We start from the raw sequence: 20,533 nt of genomic DNA, 5'->3' as shown, positions 1-20,533 counted from the left end.
TTTCATGAAGAAGCAAGTTCTTCTGCACTAGACCATGATTTCTGCTTTTTTTTTTTTTCCCAGTTCATCAGCTGGTATCTCAATCGATAGTATACTGAAGTAATACTGGTTATAATAATGAAACATTGCAAATTACACCACAACAGTGCTTAGACTGTATTCTGAAAGCTGTAGAGGGTGTATGTAAAGTATCTCTAATGAAGGTAAAACATATCCTGCTGGCTGAAGCATATAAAGTGCATGATTGTGAGTGCAACAGTGCAATGTAAGCTTAAGGTGCGTATTCCCAACTGAGCTGAGAGCAAGTGCTTATCACTCCACATTAATGAAGGAAAGAGATAAAACAAGAACGAGATGCACATTTTATCTGCAAAACACATTGTGACTACCTCGGCTACTCCATAGGCAATAGGATAACAAAACTGCAATAATATTACACCGCACACTTTGTTCAGATGGGTTGGATTTAATTTGTGCATGGCAGTAATTCAGATGAATGACCTATTTTTGTGGTATTCATGACCAGTCAGTTACTTATTTTGACATTTTGAGCAGGAACCATTACTTGGGTTTGCAGTTTCAATTGATTGTAATTAGACTGTCATTTTGGTCGTGCAGACTTTTCTTAGAAATTTAACCAACTCTGAGGAAAATGTTAATACATATTCCCAACAGGATAGTCTTGTTTGTAGTTTTCCCTTTATATTATCTACAGTGTATAAAAGATTTAACAGCTATGATTGCTTAGCTTTACTTATCACCTAGGATATTCTCGGCATTCACGTGTCCTAACTGTTTAGCATAATAATAGTAGTTGGATAATAATTTAGATAAAATAAGAAACAATTAGTTTTATTGGTTTATTTTTAAATCTGGTACTAATGTTTTCCTTATACTTTGTTAACAATATCATGATAGCATATTATGTAATATGAAAGTGTATACAAATATAATAATATGATATTTTCACTATATGGTCAAGCTCTACTACTCCAACCGATGAGCTTTAAAAATAGCTATACCGCAAAAGAGCAGACTTAACACAGGATTAATATGCTTCCATGGCAAATACTACACCTTCCGGCGAGGTTATTACTAGGATTTAATGGTGTAATATAAGGTACTTGAATCTAAGTTTAAATTCATGACTGGATATTAAGATAATAGAAAGGGTTAGGACTGCACTAAATATTTAAAAGACGGACAATATTTCACCGCACATGAAGTGGAAGCACACCATCAAGAGGAAAACCATTTGGACTCTTCATGGCTCCCAGTCTTTTTTCGCTTCCTCTCTCAGTTTTGTTGTTATATCAGTCCTGGACCTGACTCCCATCCCTGTGTGTGTTGTTTTTAGATGTACCCAGGTTTGCAGATTTCCCATGTTGAAGAAGCTTCCACTCCCGTTACCATCCCAGCATGGTGTAAGAAGGGATGGGGTCATTGCCAGACTCGACCTTTTATTGTCGTCCCTTACCGCTGTTTGGGTAAGTCCCAAATCAGGCACTACTACCTTGAGCACTCCATCCCAAGCCACACCCCCCATAATTAATACACCACCTTTAGGTAATTCGACCTACAGGCACTCTGCATATAGTAGCCTCAAACTGTTGCCCTTTAACCACTAAATCTCTATTCAGTCCACCCCAGTTAGTTCATCTGAAGACATTACAGCCCTACTCAGTTGACCCTAGTAACTCAGCTCTATCTAATGCAAACTTTGTGCACTCTAACTTGTAGTAACACAAACCCTAGTCACTTTAACTCATAGCCGTTCCAACCCTAGTCATTCAACACCCACCCAGTCTAATGCAGAGCCATTCTACACCAATCCGCTCCATCACAAGTCACTCCACATCTAACCACTTTATATTCCACTTCAAACTATAGGCCTTCCAAACCTTGTCACGTTAATCCTGCTACTCATAATCAGTCCAACCCGAGTAAGCTTTTGCCACTCCAATGTGCAGACACTCTACCCATAGCCTTTCCAATCCAAGTCCTTCCAGCCATAGCCATTCTACACCTATTCACTCCAAGTAAAATCACTTGATACTTGATATCTAGCCTCTCCAAACCTAGCCACTCCACCCCTAATCATTCTATGCATAGCTACAGTCATTTCAACCCATAGACAATGCTCCATCCATAGTCACTCCAGTCCCAGCCAGTCTGTAGCCACTTCACATCTAGCAACTCCAACCCTAATCAGTCCATCACCAGCCACTCCAATACTCCAATACCAGTGACTCCAGCCCACAGACACTCCACATATAGTCACTGAATCCTAGTCATTATACTACTAGCTGCCCCAACCCATAGCCACTCCAACTTGTAGCCACTTCATACCTCGCTGTTTCAATCCCTGATTATGCCAACCATAGGCAGCACAACTCATACCAGCATTTGTTTGCTTTAAGACTAGTTATTAAACTCCAACCCATAGGCAAGTCACCTCTAGCTACTATATTCCCTCTTCTACCTGTACGCCCTCCACACCTAGCCCTATTAAATGCACTCCTAGCCATTCCACCTCTTGTCTAGTCAACTTGTAGGCAGGCCATACCTAGCTGCTCTACCCATGGTCAACCTAGCTCTAGGCATCTTTAGTTGTACCAACTTGTAGGCACTCTTCACATCCAATCCAATCCTAGTCACTTCACCCTTAGCCACTTCAATCTGTAGCCATAATCACACCTTTTTGCTCCAACCAGAGCTACTCCAGTCACCCATAATTACTCTACCACTAGGTGTTCCAGTGCTCCTTAGACCAGCCCTATCCATTTCATCATCACACATTCTCCCACTGCCATTCAGTCATTAAAGAAGTAACAGTGTAGGTTGCATTGCATGTACCGTTTTGCATATTTTATGTAAAATTCCATATGCAGTTTTAAGGGTTGAGCCCTTATCCCCTAGAGGAAATGAAGATCGCAATACAAAAACAGATTGGAAGATTGCGGTGCAAAGCTGTTAATTATGATGAATGAGCAGAATTTGCACCCACAGCTGTTTCACTGTAGTTGGCCTTGTCCTTGATTTCTGCACAACACACATAATAATTTATGTTATAAGTGTGCTGCATCAGCCCAAATGGGCACTGCTACAGTGACTGCCATTTCTGAGTTTTTCACTCTACCATTATCTGACATGGACTGAAATTGAAATTTCTTTTTGACAATCATTCCACCTGCCAACTGCTATTTTGCTTTACGCTCTTCCCCAGTAATACTGACACCTTCCATTTTTCTAACCATTTATATCTGTGCATTTCTGCTGTCACTTTCATTTTGCCATCCACTTCACAACCTCTAACTCTTGCTCTGTCTCGACAGTAGGTGAGTACGTGAGTGAGGCTCTTCTGGTTCCAGACCGCTGTCGTTTTCTGCACCAGGAGCAGATGGACACCTGTGAGAGCTATGTCTACTGGCATAACATCGCTAAAGAGGTGGGAGCAGTTGTGTTAAAAGCAGTTTATTCTGCAAAGACTTACCTGTTTATTACCTACTGTGCATGTGCAATCAAAAGAATTTGCTTGGCTGAACTCTATCCCATCTGTCAATGGAAAGGGACCACCATGGCATGGCTACTGACCAGATATTACTTGGTTGGTGGACCATCATCAGAAATTAAATCACACAAATGGTCCTGATATACTGCACATAGAACCAATACATACATTGCTTACGTGATAAAAGGGTATACAAGGTAGCTGTAACTAATGAACTGGAAACAGGCCTGATTTTCAAGGATCCCAAATTAAAAAAAAGTGCTAATTTGCATCTATAACTTGGTAAGTTGTCTGGGTAGTTAGTGTGTGATTTCCAAAGTATAATTGCATGAACTATGTTACATGTAAGTAGAGAAATTGTTATCAATACTCATAGACCTCAAAGAGACGCTCCGAAGAGTGCGCATAATTTCTAGCCAAGTATAATGGCACTTAAAGACATTGAGATGCATCGAAATCTGTTCAAAGTATGATATGAATGTAAAATAAGATTGTAGGCATGAGAGTGTATTTTGTAATAAAGTAAGTGCAAATGAAAACCTTCTGTTGTTGGCAAACTTTCTGTGAATATCTAATGTGAATATTTTATAGAAAACTTGACCACAGACATATTAAGCCATAACTTTTGTAATTATTTTGAGATTCTGAGACAAATATTTGAGGATCTGTAACAGCATAAAGGTTTTGAAACCATTAGTGTCGTATTAAATGGCAGTTTAATACCTGCCCTTTGGAAGTATTCATTTACACAAAATTGTCATTCCTAAAGTGACTTTCAGATTGCAGCAAATCACACCGCAGCTGATAAACGAATAGATTTGCATAGATACTGCCTTGTAATTGGACTCTCAAGCAGCTACACCATAAATTGTACTCTTTAAAACCGGATAAGTTCATTTAACTCCAAAAAAATTTTTTTTGAGGAAACTAATTACCTCGACATTTTTAAGTTGATAAATCAATTTCTTTAAGCCAAATACACTTAAATATAACAAAAAATCATTTTAAATGACAAAGTTTGAGTTAAATTTTTGTTATATTTTGTGTATTTGGCTGAAAGAAATTGATTTATCAACTTCAAAATTTTGTGGTAGTTATTTTCCTCAAATTTTTTGAGTTAAATGAACTATTCGGTTTTACAGTGTATATTTAAAAAAAAAAAAAAAAAAAAAAAACAGCAGTCACAGCCCCTAAAACAGAAATTATTGACCTTTCACAGAGCTTGAGAAAGTGATATAAACATACATAATGAGGACATGCATAATTCAGAAATGGAAGAGCCACTGACACAAGAGCAATAGTAAGAGAACAGCAGGAGACATGAAAGAGTGGACCGAAGTCCATATATAAAGCTGGTTAACGACATTACATTATAACATGACATTAACCAGATAAGCAGAGCCTTGTGGACACCAGAGGACTTCATCCACTAGAGATCTGCACAGTCTGTTACTTAAACTGGATGTGCATTAAAATATCAACACTTAAATTCTGTATAAAAAAGCTCGGGCTGTGTATTTAGTTGTGACACTTTTATGTGGAAAATCAGTTTTAAGAGCAAGAGAATGGAATGTTGATTTAATGTCATGACATTTACTTTGGCATCTTCTGGAACATTCTGTTATCCTTAATCAGTCATTTCCTCTTTCTCCCTGATCTCACTCCCACTCACTAGTATTCATTTCTCTGGCCCATATTTCTGATTTTTTTTTTTTTTATGCACTGGGATATTAAGGGGCCAGAGTTTAGGAAAAACTTAAATGACCTCTAATGCAGACTTAGGGCCACTTAAGGTCCCTTTGAAACATCCCAAAATATCTATTTTGTGGCAAAATACCTTATTTTATACGATTAAATGTAAAGAGTGGCCCTCATTTCAAATAAATATGTGGTGTTGTGTATAAAATTTATCATCTGAGTCGGTGCTGAGTAACAAAATGCATGACTCTTCAAAAGGTCTTGTTTGAAAGCTGTGGCCCTGCTGTTTATACTACAGCTAACTTCCATCTTGAAAATCGACCAGTGCATAAATAAAAATTCAAAACCTTTGCAGAGGGCTGGTCCAGCAAAAATATTTTTCATTGCTAAACTCTGAGGATTTTTTTTTCCAGGTTCTACACCAAATAATTCCTAAATTATTAAGAAATTTGAAAGAAATTATGTCCTGGCATGAGGCACTTACAGACTTCAAAGGGTTAAAATCATTTTGATGAAAAAAATATTAACGTGACTTGACAGGTGATCTGTTTGCAAATGGTTTCATCAGTCATCAAACCTAATTTCTCTGTGAAAATGCTTTCATGTTAATGATTGTCATGTTTGCACTAAAAATAACACAAGCACAAAGGCATTAATCAGTAATTCCTATAGAACTTGAGAACTCTTAATAGCTAAGATTAAACCAGTACTTTGTACCTTGGAAGAGTAACAACTGCCCCACGTCTTAATTTTAATTTATCTGTTTTGATAAATTGCAATAGATGACCTTTAACTACAGAATACAGCTTGCATCAGTCTGAAACGTTAGTAAATGTAGTACCATATTTAAATATGTGACCCCTGTATACTTTGACTCTCTCTAGGCGTGCACAGCAGACAGTTTGGAGCTCCATAGTTACGGGATGCTGTTACAATGTGGCGACCGTTTCCGAGGTGTAGAGTATGTCTGCTGTCCAGGAAGAGGTGGAGCTAGTGGGCGTGGTGAATATGAGGGCGGGGACAGTGCCCAGGGAGCGACTCCGCCTTTAGTATCGCTGGCTGGTGAGAAAGAGGCCACCAGGTAAGAGCCACCTCCCTCCATATATATATATATATATATATATATATAAAACATGTCATGCAGTATGCTTGCTAAAATACCAAAATACTCTAAAAAGGAAAAGGAAGTGAGCATTGAACTTTAACATTAACTTTAATACATACACATACAGTACTGTAGGATCCAAATGATTTCACCCAGTACCAAGATTCTGTTATTTACTCATAACAGGAAGAACTAGCAGTGCGGTACAGTATGTGGTAAGAAAATATATGCCATGTATGAACAGGACAATCAAAAATAGATAATGCATAATAAAGTGTATATAAGATAGCTATTAGAAAACTGAGGGATAGCTGGAGGCTAAAAGAGAAAACACCACGGCGTAAACCAGATTGATTTTCACATCTCCAGACACTTCAGTGGCCATTATCTTAGTTATAGCACGACCATTTGCTAGTGTTTAGGAAAGGGAGACGTTGTGGGGTTTTTTTGCTTACACAAATGCCGATGCGATAACAAAGGCAATAACAAAGTTTCAATAGTACGAGCATAAATTGTTACTTAAGTTTGTTGTCATGGTTGCACTTTATCAAGACTTTAGAGCAAATTAAAAAAGACTATGTCCCATGTCTATATCACAATGAATAATAAGTGTTTGTATTAATGTCTCATACTGTAAAGTTAATATTGATTGCATGATTTTTAACCACCGTGCTGTCAAATTCTTGATTCTGATTGGTCAGAAGGTTGATTAATTTTCTTTTATTTAAAAAAAAAAAAAAGGCTGGTGAGGGAACAACTGTTTGTAGTTGTTATAATGTATCTAATTTGTTTAGAGGACATCCCACAACATTAAACTTAACTATTAACATATTAACAGAATATACGATTTGTTTAAAGATAATTAGATAATTATCTAATTAGACAATTGCTAGGTTATAATAGGAATAAAACACTCCAGGATGTGTTGTTATAGGTAAATAATAAACTTTTGGGGTGGTAAATCATCGCATTCACAGCATTCCCACATCATTTTTATATATTACATCCCTTTAATATATCACAGATTTGAGATATTTCCTCCCAATTGCTTTTGTTCAATATAGTTTCACTACAGAATAATCATGAACCTTTCTTGTTTGCTGTCTAGAATGACATGATCTACAACAGTTTTATGATCAACGTAGAAATGAATATGATTAGTTTACTTTTAGAACAATATTTTTCTCTGCAGCGTGAAGGTGACCCCTTCCACCCCCAGCCCCTCCCTTGAAACAGACATAGAGGAGGACGACATGGAGGAGGAAGAGGAAGCCGTGGATGAGGAAGACATTGAAGACGATGAGGATGATGAAGAAGATGAAGAGGCAGCACCCACGACAGTGAAGGATCCGGAGGAGTACGAGTACTCCATCGACAATCAGGCTTCCGATTATCTGGAGAACTTCTACTATGAGAAGAACTCTCAGGGTGCTAAGACCCCGACACAACAAACTCAACCACGGGGGGATGGTGAGTGGCTCTTACATCACTGATAATCTTTGTAATACTAGAAACCTCATGGCATCTTTATGAATGCTTTAAAGGCGTACACGTGCGTGTCATAAAGCGCCTTTAAAAGATTTTGAAGAGGCTTTGGCTTCTAATTCTAATCGTATTTTAGAATTTGTAAGGTTTCTCATTGCAGTCATTTTGAAATGCTGTGAATCTGTCATGAATCTGTGCTCCGTAAACGTGAGAGAAGTGGTGGGCTTCGCTTCATTGAATGTGTTCCGCTTTGTCAGTTAATCCACATCTGGTCATATTAGAAAACTCAGAATGCTAATTTGTCTAGAGAAAAGTTTTAACTTTACTCCGTCAGCTTCCGACTGATGATTGCTGTTCCTACCCACTGTAAGATTGGGCCATCCAAGTGGGTGAAGTGTGTATTTATAGACATGTTAAGTGTACACCAGGGGCCACAGTAGCTTAGTGGATCGCACGTTTGCCTCGCAACATAGAGGTTAGGAGTTCCAATCCCATCTCCGCCCTGCATGTGCAGATCTTGCAGATCACGTGCAAAGACCAACTTACAATAACTGGAAGCCTTTCATTTGCCCTTTTAAACCTCTGAAAATAATTTCAAACCAGCCTGTATTACCTATTATTTCACATTTTCATGCTAGACCAATTCCTTTTAGAATTCATCTCAAACCCATAGCGTAGTGACCGCTCGATATTCCTCACATTCCACTGTACACCTGCATGGGCTTGCACTTTATGAGACTGAAACGCTGTTTAAAACGGAAGTCCATCCACGGAGACTCATTTCCTAAACGCGAACCAGTCTTCTTACAGGACAGAAGAACAGTTATGCATTTTTATATGTTAAATGATATCCCATTTTGAATCCGATTGGTATTAGACTTTCTATATGTGGAGCATCCACTATGCAAGTCCCAACGAACGAGCTGTTACTATGGAAACGGAAAGAAATTGGAACGAATAGATTAATACAAACCTGTGACTTGCCTTGCAGTTGGAGTCAGAACCAGAGTCCGAGCTATTGTTATAGAAAACGACTCAACACCTTCTAATCGGACAGATTTGAGAGTTCATCAGCGCTGTGCATCCTTTTTAGTGTGCTAAATAAAGTATTGTCGGTCACCAGCACTCGATACTCAGTATCCTCAATCCGCACAAAATGTAAATAATGAAAAATGTGAGTTTTATGTGCGATTATGTGAGTTTTATGGGATTGATAGAATCACTAGTACACATTTCAACGTCATGTTACATGGAGCTAATTTCAGGTGCTGTACATTTTAGGAGAACTTCATTAGATCATACTTCCCAATGGAGACTGGCTGTGGGCTATGAGGGGTGTCCCATATTCTACTGTTCATAACACACACACACACGCACACGTGCACACACACCAGAGTGTATACTGGATAGTGCAAATGCAGTGCCTCCATCTCAGCTTCATCTCTAATTTAATAATGCTGAGTAGTCTGACATTATATCTGTATTGATTCTCTTTCTCCTAGCCTCCACTTTCACTCTTTCAGTCTTCACTCTCGGGTTCTTTGTCCCTCTTTACATTATCAGACACGATACCTTTCACCGGGACAGAATTGTATATGGCATGTTAATTAGTAAGATAAAATTATGAACTACACCCACATAATCAGAGCCGATTACTGCGCAAATTAGGAGAGGACAAATGAACCGAATCATAAGGACACTTTATTAATTGATGAACACAAAAATACAAATTGAAAGCATGCGAAAAGTGCACAAACATTATGATTTAATGCCCTCAAGTGAGTATTTCATGCCCACATTACATTAGGCACTCATTTTGCACTCATTTTGTCGCACATATGATCTGCTTTATCAGTCCACATGTTCTATTTTCCAGTAGTGGTTCATTAAAAGGAGTAGTCTGGACACTATTGTAATTAGCCACATTAAGTCAACTCTGAATCATAATTGATTGGTTACTTGAGCGATAGATTGATCCGGCTCTTCTCTCCTGCTCTTTCCCGACGGCAGTGCCCACAGTGCGTCCTACAGATGGAGTGGATGTGTATTTCGAAATGCCCAGTGATGACAGCGAACACGCCAACTTCCTCCGCGCCAAGATGGATCTGGAGGAGCGACGGATGAAACGCATCAATGAGGTGAAGCATGTGAAAAAGGCATTTTGTAGTTTAGGTTACGGTTCTTTTAATAAGAGTGTCGATTTGTACGACTCCAAGATGTTTGTGTGTGCTGTATCAGATTATGAAGGAGTGGGCCGAGGCTGATAACCAGTCCAAGAACCTCCCGAAATCAGATCGCCAGGCACTGAACGAGGTAGGCCAAGCATGAATATGACCACATATTAAACTGTTTAAATTAGACCAGATTAGAGATGAGAACATGCTGGAAGAAAATGAAATGTGGACTATTCATCAACCTAATCTAAGCAAGAAACTGTGGGTGGGTTAGTGGTTAGCACGTTTGCTTCGCACCTCCAGGGTCGGGGGTTCGATTCTTGCCTCCACCCTGTGTGCACAGAGTTTGCATGTTCTTCCCCTGGGGGATTGTGCCCTACGATGGATTGGCACCCAGGGTGTTCCCCATCTTGTGCCCCGAGTCCCCTGGGATAGGCTCCAGGCTTCCCACGACCCTGTGTAGGATAAGTGGTTAACACTGTTTACTGTTAATACATAGGTGCATGTTACAATAGGTATGTACTATATAGTCGGTGTACATTTACAAACTGGGCTACACTAGTAAATCATGGGTATCATGCTCCCTCATACACTCCTTGGCAAAAAAATTGGGCCAAGCCCAGTATGGCAAAATATTAAGCTTTTAATGGTCAACAAATTATTGGTTAGGAAATTAGCACAAATTAAATAAATGCACTTCTGAGGCCTCCTGTGCCACCATTTTCTCATTTAATTTTGCTGCGGTGAACTGTTTTGGGGAAAAGCTAGAAACAGGGAAAGTCACTTCTGTAGTCTTCTTGTACGCAAAGGTAAATTCATGATAACGATTCAAACTAACACATGTCTGGGTGTACAAAATTAAAACAATGTAAAAATAAAATAAAAATAAAACGCTGTCCGCATTTTTAAGTTTAACCCAACGTTTAAAGAACTGTTACTACTGTAACATACTGTTACTTTATCTATTTGTTTAATTCTCGCTAATTTCCTGACCAATGTTTTGTTGTGACCATTAAAAATGTAATATTTTGCGTACATGTTTAGCTGCTATATAACATTGTATGAGCAGCAGTTTCAAAAAAGATGGCCTTTATCCTCCTCAGTAGGTAGTTGTCATGTAAGATGGGGAGAACCAGGAAGTAGGTGTACAGTGGCACTGAGTAAGCTGTAAAAACTGTCTTTTTAAAAAAAAAAAAAATCTGTAAATCTATTGCTATAATGTCATGATTGATCTATCTTTACAGTGACAGAGCCAAAAGACTGCCCATAAACTCACATGATCTCCTTCTCTCTGTGTGTCTGTCTCTCAGCATTTCCAGGCCGTGTTACAGACTCTGGAGGAGCAAGTAGCAGGTGAGAGGCAGAGGCTGGTGGAGACTCATCTGGCCCGCGTTGTAGCCACTCTGAACAATAACCGCCGTCTGGCGCTGGAGAGCTACCTGAGCGCTGTGCAGAGCGACCCACCACAGGTGACACACACACGCACAATAAATTCACCACACATACACACTTTATACTTTATGCACTTAGCACTTTTCAAACCATAGATATACCGTGGCTTGCATAAGTTTTCACCCCCTTGAACTTTTCCAACTTTTGTACTGTCACTGAAGTGGATTTAAATTGGATCTATACAAAATAGCTTATACTTAGTCTATAGCCTATAAGTCCAATCAGGTAGACATAATTCAACAAATGATGTTACTTCATATGGGAACTGGTTGAACCAGAACTAATGTAGGGGTCTCACAGCAACGGGGGTGAATACTTATGCAATTGCAACCTTTACATTTGTAAAAAAAAAAAAAAATAAAAATAAAAAAATGTTGAATCATTTTGCAAATTATATACATTTTCTTTCGCCCACTGTAATATTATGGGCTGTTTTGTGTAGATTCATGTCATAAAATCCCTATTAAGTGCATCTCGGTGCATTTCAGGTTGGAACACTACACAATGTGGAAGTTCAAAGGGGGTGAATACTTATGCAAGCCACTGTAAACTTGTATAACCAATAACTTTAGACATCATAACCTTAATAATTTACTTAGATTTTGATCGAATGTCTTAATCCTATGTATGGTTATACTGATATCATATTAATATATCACATGACGTCTCATAACCATCGCATACTAATCTCTAACTTTCTCTCTGTCTCTCACACACACACACACACACACACACACACACACGCACACACACACACACAAACGTGTCCCACACATAGCCAGAGCGAGTGCTGCAGGCTCTGAAGCGTTACTTGGCTGCCGAGCAGAAGGATCGGAGACACACACTGCGTCACTACCAGCACATCGAGTCTGTAGACCCTCAGAAGGCCGAGCAGATGAAGTTCCAGGTGCTCACTGTTTACGAGTTTATGCCAGTCTGTCGTCTTTAAGTCCAGCTACACTCCAGTCTCTTCTACCCACTTATTAGAAATCTAATAAGTAAGCGATACAACTCGACAGTCCGTTTTAGTGCTAAAAAAAACCCCCCATAAAATAGCAACAAGGTTTTTAATTAAGATCTAATAGAAATGTACAGTTAGTTCATTTCCTGTGTTCTGGTCTTTAACTTATCTCAGCCCTTCTGCTATTTATACAATACACCACTCCCACAGTTTTCTCAGTTTGTTCACACTGGAAGTGTTTATACACAGAGTAAATCAAGAACAAGATATTTGAACACAGGAACCAGACAAGCTGCGAGTAACCTAAATGAAACACTCGATTAGAAATCATAAAAATAACACAACATCATAATAGAAATAGCAGTTCTCCCTAAACATTTGTAGTCTATGGATTTTGTTATTTGAATGAGCTTTTAATGGGGCTTTACATGACGACTGGGCTATTTCCTACTCTACTCGCACAGTAACCCTGTAGATCCAGCGGCATCACATGAGCAAGGTTAGCTTCCTGTTATTATACCACAACGCTGCTGAATTCTTCAATCTGTTTGGTCAGAAGGTCGATGAACTTTCTATAACCGCAGCTCAGACAGAAGTGCCAGCTATATCCCAAATCCCATGTTTATATTAATGCACTCGTTCTAATATGTTATCGTTTCAATAGAAACTATTCATACACAGGGATGGACGTCTTATGCAATTGAAAACAAGCTATTTAACAAGGAAATACATATAATAAGCACGGTGAAGCTTTCTCTAAGGAGATGTTTATTAAACCGTTATGGAAGGAGTCTCCAGTGTCAGCGCTGTGTAACTTAAGTTTCCAGGACGGATTTTGCGTTTTCTGGTGTCTTGGTGACGTAACAAGCTGCACTTCTTGACTTATTAAAGTATAGCCGTGAGAGAAAATAAAAAAGAGGCTCGTGAGTGAACGGGCGTTTCTATCTGCTGTAAGATGAGCGACAACAGGAACTAACTTGTTTCGTGAACGTTCCACAACGGGAACATGTAACTAGAAATGGATAAAAAGTACAATGTGATGTTCTTTTAATTAAGAGTAAATCAGTGTTAGTGTTATCAAATCGCTGTGGTGTACGAGGAATAAAACATCTCAGGACGTGCTGTTATGGGAAATGTTGTTGATTATTTTCCTGTAACAGCACTCCCTGTCACGTTTCATTCCTTATATGGTCAGCAGGTCCAATTTTAAGGGGGGCATCACTTCTCATTTCCTAAAGTTTGAAAAAATGTGAAAAAGTATTAAATAAAATCAAAAGTACAGAAGCAAATCTCCAGCTAGATGCAGTACATTATGATCTGTCATGCTTCTGTAGATAAAGTGTTGGTAAACTTGTTTACTTTCAAAATGGGAAGTCACGTTGCTAAAACTTCTTAACCTGCTAATATTTGGAAACTAGACGATGTGCATCAACGTTGCAGATAAGCAAGGTTGAATGTCTGCTCATTAAGTGTGTTTTTGTGATTTCAGGTGTACACTCACCTTCATGTGATCGAGGAGAGGATGAACCAGAGTTTAGCTCTGCTCTATAAGGTTCCTACACTAGCCGAAGAGCTCCACGATGAGATCCGTACGACCTGACACTCCGTCTCTTTAAACTTCTCTTAATAATAAAACCTCTTAGAAACTCCTAAACGAGTCTTATGACAGTATTGTAAGTTAAGCATGAATATAAAATGCATTTTGTGTCTTCGCACCTTTGTCTGTCTGTATACAGAGGAGTTGGTGCGGACGGAGAGAGGTGACATCAGCGAGCTCATGACCACATCGTTCTCCGAGACCCGCACCACGGAGGAGTTGCTTCCTGCCGAGAGTGAGGAAGAGAAGGAGGACGAAGAGGAGGAGGAGAGAGCTTTCCAGAACCGTCCATACCCACCTCGCATAGGTACTCGTGGGTTGTGCTTTACAACTTAATACATGAAGAAAGAAACCGCTATCTCTGATTGTTGTATTTACTATGCGAAACTTTTCTACAAGTCTAACTTTTTATATTATAGTGATTTAACAAGGTCATTTATGCTCAAGCTTTTTTTTTTTCTTTTCTTTTCTTATTTAAAATAAGAAACCAAATAAGCCAAAAAATGAACACCTTCATTATGTAATGTTTATTTAATCCATGGGCACAAATAATTCCACAACAAATACAAACTAATATTATCAAAATGATCAAAACAATTTACATTAATACAAGCGTCAAATTATTTTGTTACTTTGTTTACATCATGGATCATATATTACCACGCTGTGAAAACGGATAAGTTCATTTAACTCAAAAAATTTGAGGAAATAAAAATAAAATTAGATTTATTTAAAGTTGATAAATCAATTTGTTTAAGCCAAATACACTCAAATAGAACAAAAATTTAACTCAAACTTTGTAATTTAAAATATTTTTTTGTTGTTGTATTTAAGTGTATTTGGCTTAAACAAATTGATTTACCAACTTAAAAAATTTTGAGGTAATTAGTTTCCTCACATTTTTTGAGTTAAATGAACTTATCCGGTTTTACAGTGCATTAACCATTATGGTTTGTTAATGCTAATTAACGCAGGAAATAATGTCACTGTTGATAAGTTTAATGCATTGTACAGACTGACTAGTGTTTAAATGATACGGTCATTGCAAAGCATGCAAGCTGAAAACACCTGAAAAGAACTATTAAACTTGCAAATTTTAATTGTGTGTAAATTTTAAGTAGCGAATTTCGCCCAATTCGTTTAGCCTATAAATAAACAGTCATTAGTGTCCCAAAGCTTATTGCGTATTGCTTTCTCTCTCCTTCATACCATCAAGATCCTGAGCCAAGCAGCAAGAAAGGTAAGATATCTGTCTATGTGCTCTGCCTCCATATTTAGTCTGCCTTCTTCTCCAGCTAATTTCATTCTCTCCCCACAGTGTCTGCTGTAGACGAGTACGATTACAGCACGTCTGAAAGAGCTCCCACCTACGAATATGAGGAGAAGGTGACACACATAACTGTAATATAACACCTCTGGAAAAGCCTTAGTGGGCAGTTTAGTCTTGCAGTGTATTTATGGCATGTGGTGATGTTTTTACTGCTGGATGTAACTGCTGGGTTAAAGTCAGCGACAAGTTATTAGTCATAGTCAAATTAGATCAATCATCTTAATATGTGCAAAATGGGATTTAGGAAAGAGGGATTCATTAGAATGATGATTATCAATGTTTTATTGAGCACTGAGGGGTTTTTTTTGTGGTCTTCAGTTTAACACCTCGGTGGAGCTGAAGCCAGTGGTCTACAAGTCTCCAGGAATCCAGCGTGATGAGCTGGTTAGTGCTTTACTAAGTATTACGTGATATAAGTATTAATTATTATATAAGCATTATGATAGAAATATCATAATCACAATAATTAGAACAAGAAGGTCACCACTCGTAAATAGATAAATGTTGAATACACATGTTAGAGGGAGCTGCATGAAGCTAACCTAATCAACCATTTATCCCTCCATCTATCCTTCTGTCATCCATCCATCTATCCGTCCAATCATTTGTCCATCCATTCATCCATACAACCATTTGGCCATCCATCCGTCCGTTTATCCATACCGCTGATTGACAATCCATCCATCCATCCATCCATTCATCCACCCACCCTTACATACATACCTCTGTATATTTATCCATTCGTCCATTCATCAATTCATCCAACCATTCACCCATCCATCCATACAATCATTTGTCCATCCCTCAATCCTTTCACCGATCCATCCATCCTTCCTTCCTTCCTTCCTTCCATCCATTCATTCATCCATCCAATAATTTGTCCATCCCTGCATCCATCAATCCATCCATTCATCCATCCAACCATTGATTGGCAATCCATTCATCCATCCATCCATCCGTACATACATACATCTGTATATTTATCCATTCGTCCATTCATCAATTCATCCAACCATCCATCCATCCATCCATCCATCCATCCAATCATTTGTCCATTAATCCCCTTCCTTGTGTTTCTCTTTCATTCCTCAGCAACCAGATGTTCTTGAGACATTTAACCGTGGGGCCATGGTGGGACTTCTGGTGGTTGCTGTAGCAATTGCCATGGTGATGGTGATCAGTTTGCTCCTGGTGCGTCGTAAGCCATATGGCACCATCAGCCATGGAATTGTGGAAGTAAGTGTCTCTCTACATGTATCGAATTTAAGATTAAAGCTGAGGTGTGTAACTTCTGGGGATTTAGGAATTCGAGAGTGTTGATTGGCTTTCTGTAATGGCGGCTCAGACTGAAGTTCCGGCTACAAGGCAAATCACAGGTTTATATTAATGCACTTGTTCTAATATGTTACAGCTTACACAAGGAGAGGTGTAATTGCTGATATGCTGAAGTTGTTTAGAATCTCAAGCAGACTTGCATGCGTTCTGCCACTATACGATATACAATTCTTTATAAAAATGCACTCTGTCCTTATTCTCTCTGCAGGTGGACCCCATGCTGAGCCCAGAGGAAAGGCAGCTCAGTAAGATGCAGAACCACGGCTATGAAAACCCCACCTACAAATTCTTTGAGCAAATGAACTAAAGCTAAAAAAAAAAATCACACCCCTTTTTTCACTCACTTCCTGTTTACCAACAGGGGTTTCCATAGCAACCCCCTGTCCCCTCCCCAACACTGTATGTACGTTTCCATGACCAATGATCAAACACAAACTCAAACATGGCAGGCAAATACAGAGTTTGCACTCGAATGTTACTCAAATGCTCTCAGAAATAAATAAAAGAGAGACGAGGAGTAGATTTATACATTTGGTCTCTCGAAAAAATGATTCCTTTTTGTTTAGGGAGATGCTGAAACCATAGCATGTCACGCAATCATATATCTAAAGCAGAGCTGGAATAGTTTCTGCTACTGCTCTGGTTTCAGCATTGCGTTCAGTTTTTTTTTTTTTTTTTTTTTTTAAATGGAATATGTGGAAAAAAAAGGGGGGAAAAAAACCCCTCATCGAACACTTTTTATTGACTTCCATTCTAAACATTTATTTTTTTGTGAAACTGTGATGTGGGTGAAGTCATACTTTATATTTCAGCATGTAAATATATGAGGGAGAAAATCACTGTAGCTCTTATACCATTCGACCCCTGGTCTGTTAAAAATGTAGAAATAACACTCATTTTCTAAGATCTGTTGGTTAAGTCACGAGGGGAAAAGAGACTAGTGATCCCTCTCAGACATCTCTCACTTCACCACATCATGAATACTATTTCATTCATGTGAAAAGGAATCGAATCACAGAATCAAATCATCGTTCCAAATATAACACCAACTTAATCAATTAGTGCTTATTTTTAATGACTATTATTCATTGTACTGCTTCTTAGGGAGAAAAAAAAATAAAATAAAATAATCAGTGATCTGCAGTCCACTAACTTAAAGAAGAGCATGCTGAATTTGGTGTATTATGCTATAAACGTACTTGTGTTGTTCCTGTTTTTATGCTTTTTGAAACTAAAAATGTCACCGTTAGACAAAAAATGCGTGTATAACTGAAAAGGTATCTACAATAGACGTTTCTGTTGTTAATTTGTATCGATGCGCTATGTGGAATGTCGAACTTTAAAAAAGACGACTTTGTGCTGCTCACACCGAGAGAGTAAAAAAAATTAAAAAATTAAAAAAATCCTAACATGGCTGAATGAAAACGGACTGTTGTATAAACCAGCACAAGACAACGACACCGTAACTTGACTGAATGTATATTTAGGTAGACATCGACTTCATAGGCTTTTGATTGATTTATTTTCTCCCCGACACACAGGCTACGTGGTCTGCTATCGCTCGTCGTAAGTAGTTAAGTTGGACTCTGTTTTCCTACACCGTTGTTAACGGATCGTTTTGTTTGAATAGTAAAAAATAAATAAAACCAACAATTTTACGCTAGAGAAGAGGGAGACGTTTGGTGTCGATGCTTGCCGTTGGAGAGATCAGGGTCGTGTAGCCCTGATCTTCTGACGTGACGGTAACGATCTGTTTGATAGCCGAGGTTTGCGTTGCGTTCCGATTCCAGCACGACGGCGAGAAACAGTGTCTGCGACGAAAATCACCTCGGAATCGCGTTCGGAAAGTGAAAAATCGGCGCCGATTTTCCCGTTTCCTCAGCCGTAACCTTGGCCTAACTTATAATCCGCGTCATTGATCTTTCCCCTGAAATGCGATCGAAAAACCGTTTGTACGATAACCTTTCCCCATCAGCACTTTTAAATCAACCGATTAAACAGCTCCACGATAGGAAGTTGCTCAATAAATATAGGTCCCGTTTATTTGATTTTTTATTTTTTATTTTCTTTTTAACTTTTTCCTGATTTTGTTTGCACTTTTGACACTAGTGGAGCAAGTTAATGGTTTCTCTAAGGATTGATCGACAGGTTGGGTTTTGAATATTCGAATATCAGGCGTTTTACATAGAGAGCATCACTTTGTCTATGCTGTGGCTGCATTATGATATGTAGAAAGTAGCCTGAGTTTTCTGTATAGACTGTACAGTACATTTAGGAGATGGAAATAGTACGACACTTTTATCTGTTAAATGCAGTGAAATCATAGACGAGAATCCACCTGCTGTTTAGCCCCAAAGAGTTCACATGTCCGTAACACTGCATTTGAAGGATGCAACTCGAGGCATAATGCACATTTATAAGGCAAACATAAACACATTTGCATAATAAATCTCATTCATGGGTTTGATCATGTCAAGTCACCGTGTGACATCCATCTACGTTATGTGAACCTCATAGTGGAAACTGGTCAAATCTGTCCACTTCGAACTGTCTGCATAATGATGAATGTTCAAACATCGCCTGGGTAGAACTGTCTTATGAATGTGTTTCGATGTCCTGGTTTAAGATCCTTTAGCTAAAGCGTAAATTTTTTACCAGCATTTAGCGGAGTTAGAACAGTGTATTCTGTAGTGATTAAACTGAAATTTGTATAGTTCTTCTCATGACTATTCCTGCTTCTCCCAACCCACTGGAAATGTAAACATTGTAACGGAGATTTGAATTGCTGCATTATTGCCTTTTTTTCAATGCTGTGTTTTCTGGATGTAATTATATGTATTTTTTATTTATAAGTCATTCTCAGTTGGAGTTCGGGTCATGCTTCTTTGCTCACAAAACAAAGGAATAAATGAATCTCAATTCAATCAAATAAGAATTGGTGCTTTTTGCCCTGGATTTCATATGTACCACACGGATGTGGTTGCTGTAAATTTAAATGAACATGTTACCTGGGCTATGAAACTAAGCACAAGTGCATTCAAATTGTTTCATTGTCGTGTACTCATAAGAACGGTTCACCGAGTCTTCAAGCTATTAAAAACATTTCCGTTGCCATGTTTTTCCCCTAAAAATGTGTTTTGTCGAAAATGTGTTGAATGTCGAATTGGCCTCCGTTTGAATCACTGAACCGATCTGGTGAAAACATTACAGAGAACATTACAAGTAGGAATGTGTTGGTAATATATTGATTTTTAAACCGTTGGTGAACTAGCGCTTTGAAGGTGAATTTTAAAGGCTTTTCAAGCGCTTCAGTTGTGATTCAATCCCGAACAATAAGCTGTGTTCAAATATTTTTTCGAATTTTTCGCCAAAGACATGTTCCTGGGTGTGATTGAAAGGTTCACTGATTTGCTGTATTTTGAAATGGTACTAATTGGGATATATTGTACAAGCAATCTATCTGAGAACTGGTTTGGCTGATTGTACTTACATTAAAATGTTAATAAAATTACAAATGACCCACAAAATCTACTGGGAGATTGATGTCACTTTGTTGGACACCAACTATGATTTATATAGCACATTTTGTAGCCCATTAAAACACAGTAATCACATGAAGCCAGGGGCAGATAGACATAGGGATAATCTTGGTTGTAATAGTTGAGGGGTGTCAGAACTTTCAGACACAGTAGTCAGTGCAAAAAGGGCTGAATAAGATCAACACTAGAATGTAACTAAGTATACTCATGCAAGAATTAAGAATAGGAACAGGAAGAAACCATGAAAACAACAGAAACTAATGCCATGAACAAAATATTTAGCCCTCACAACCACTACTATGTGCTAATGACAAAGGTAAAGGCAAAATGCATTTCCCTTTATACT

At 38.4% G+C, this 20,533-nt stretch overlaps 1 protein-coding gene across 2 annotated transcripts in view; it reads left to right on the top strand.

Moving 5' to 3' along the window:
* Nucleotides 1–20,197, top strand: part of aplp1 (amyloid beta (A4) precursor-like protein 1) — a 68,310-nt gene extending 48,113 nt beyond the window's left edge. Inside the window, exons 3-17 of one of the 2 annotated variants that reach the window (XM_053646463.1) lie at nt 1,358–1,487; nt 3,339–3,448; nt 6,094–6,290; nt 7,507–7,784; nt 9,810–9,937; nt 10,038–10,112; nt 11,284–11,442; nt 12,204–12,332; nt 13,876–13,975; nt 14,123–14,290; nt 15,200–15,223; nt 15,302–15,369; nt 15,632–15,697; nt 16,406–16,549; nt 16,857–20,197. In XM_053646463.1, coding sequence (XP_053502438.1) covers nt 1,358–1,487; nt 3,339–3,448; nt 6,094–6,290; nt 7,507–7,784; nt 9,810–9,937; nt 10,038–10,112; nt 11,284–11,442; nt 12,204–12,332; nt 13,876–13,975; nt 14,123–14,290; nt 15,200–15,223; nt 15,302–15,369; nt 15,632–15,697; nt 16,406–16,549; nt 16,857–16,955 — 1,875 coding nt within the window. In that variant the 3' untranslated portion in view covers nt 16,956–20,197. Of the gene's footprint in view, nt 1–1,357; nt 1,488–3,335; nt 3,449–6,093; nt 6,291–7,506; nt 7,785–9,809; nt 9,938–10,037; nt 10,113–11,283; nt 11,443–12,203; nt 12,333–13,875; nt 13,976–14,122; nt 14,291–15,199; nt 15,224–15,301; nt 15,370–15,631; nt 15,698–16,405; nt 16,550–16,856 lie in introns of both variants that reach the window. The other variant, XM_053646462.1, reaches the window with a different exon arrangement.
* Nucleotides 20,198–20,533: the final 336 nt, after the last annotated feature.

Source organism: Ictalurus furcatus, chromosome 17, assembly GCF_023375685.1.
Source record: "Ictalurus furcatus strain D&B chromosome 17, Billie_1.0, whole genome shotgun sequence".
Taxonomy (NCBI): Eukaryota; Metazoa; Chordata; class Actinopteri; order Siluriformes; family Ictaluridae; genus Ictalurus; species Ictalurus furcatus.
This window is presented reverse-complemented; position numbering and strand designations above follow the sequence as displayed.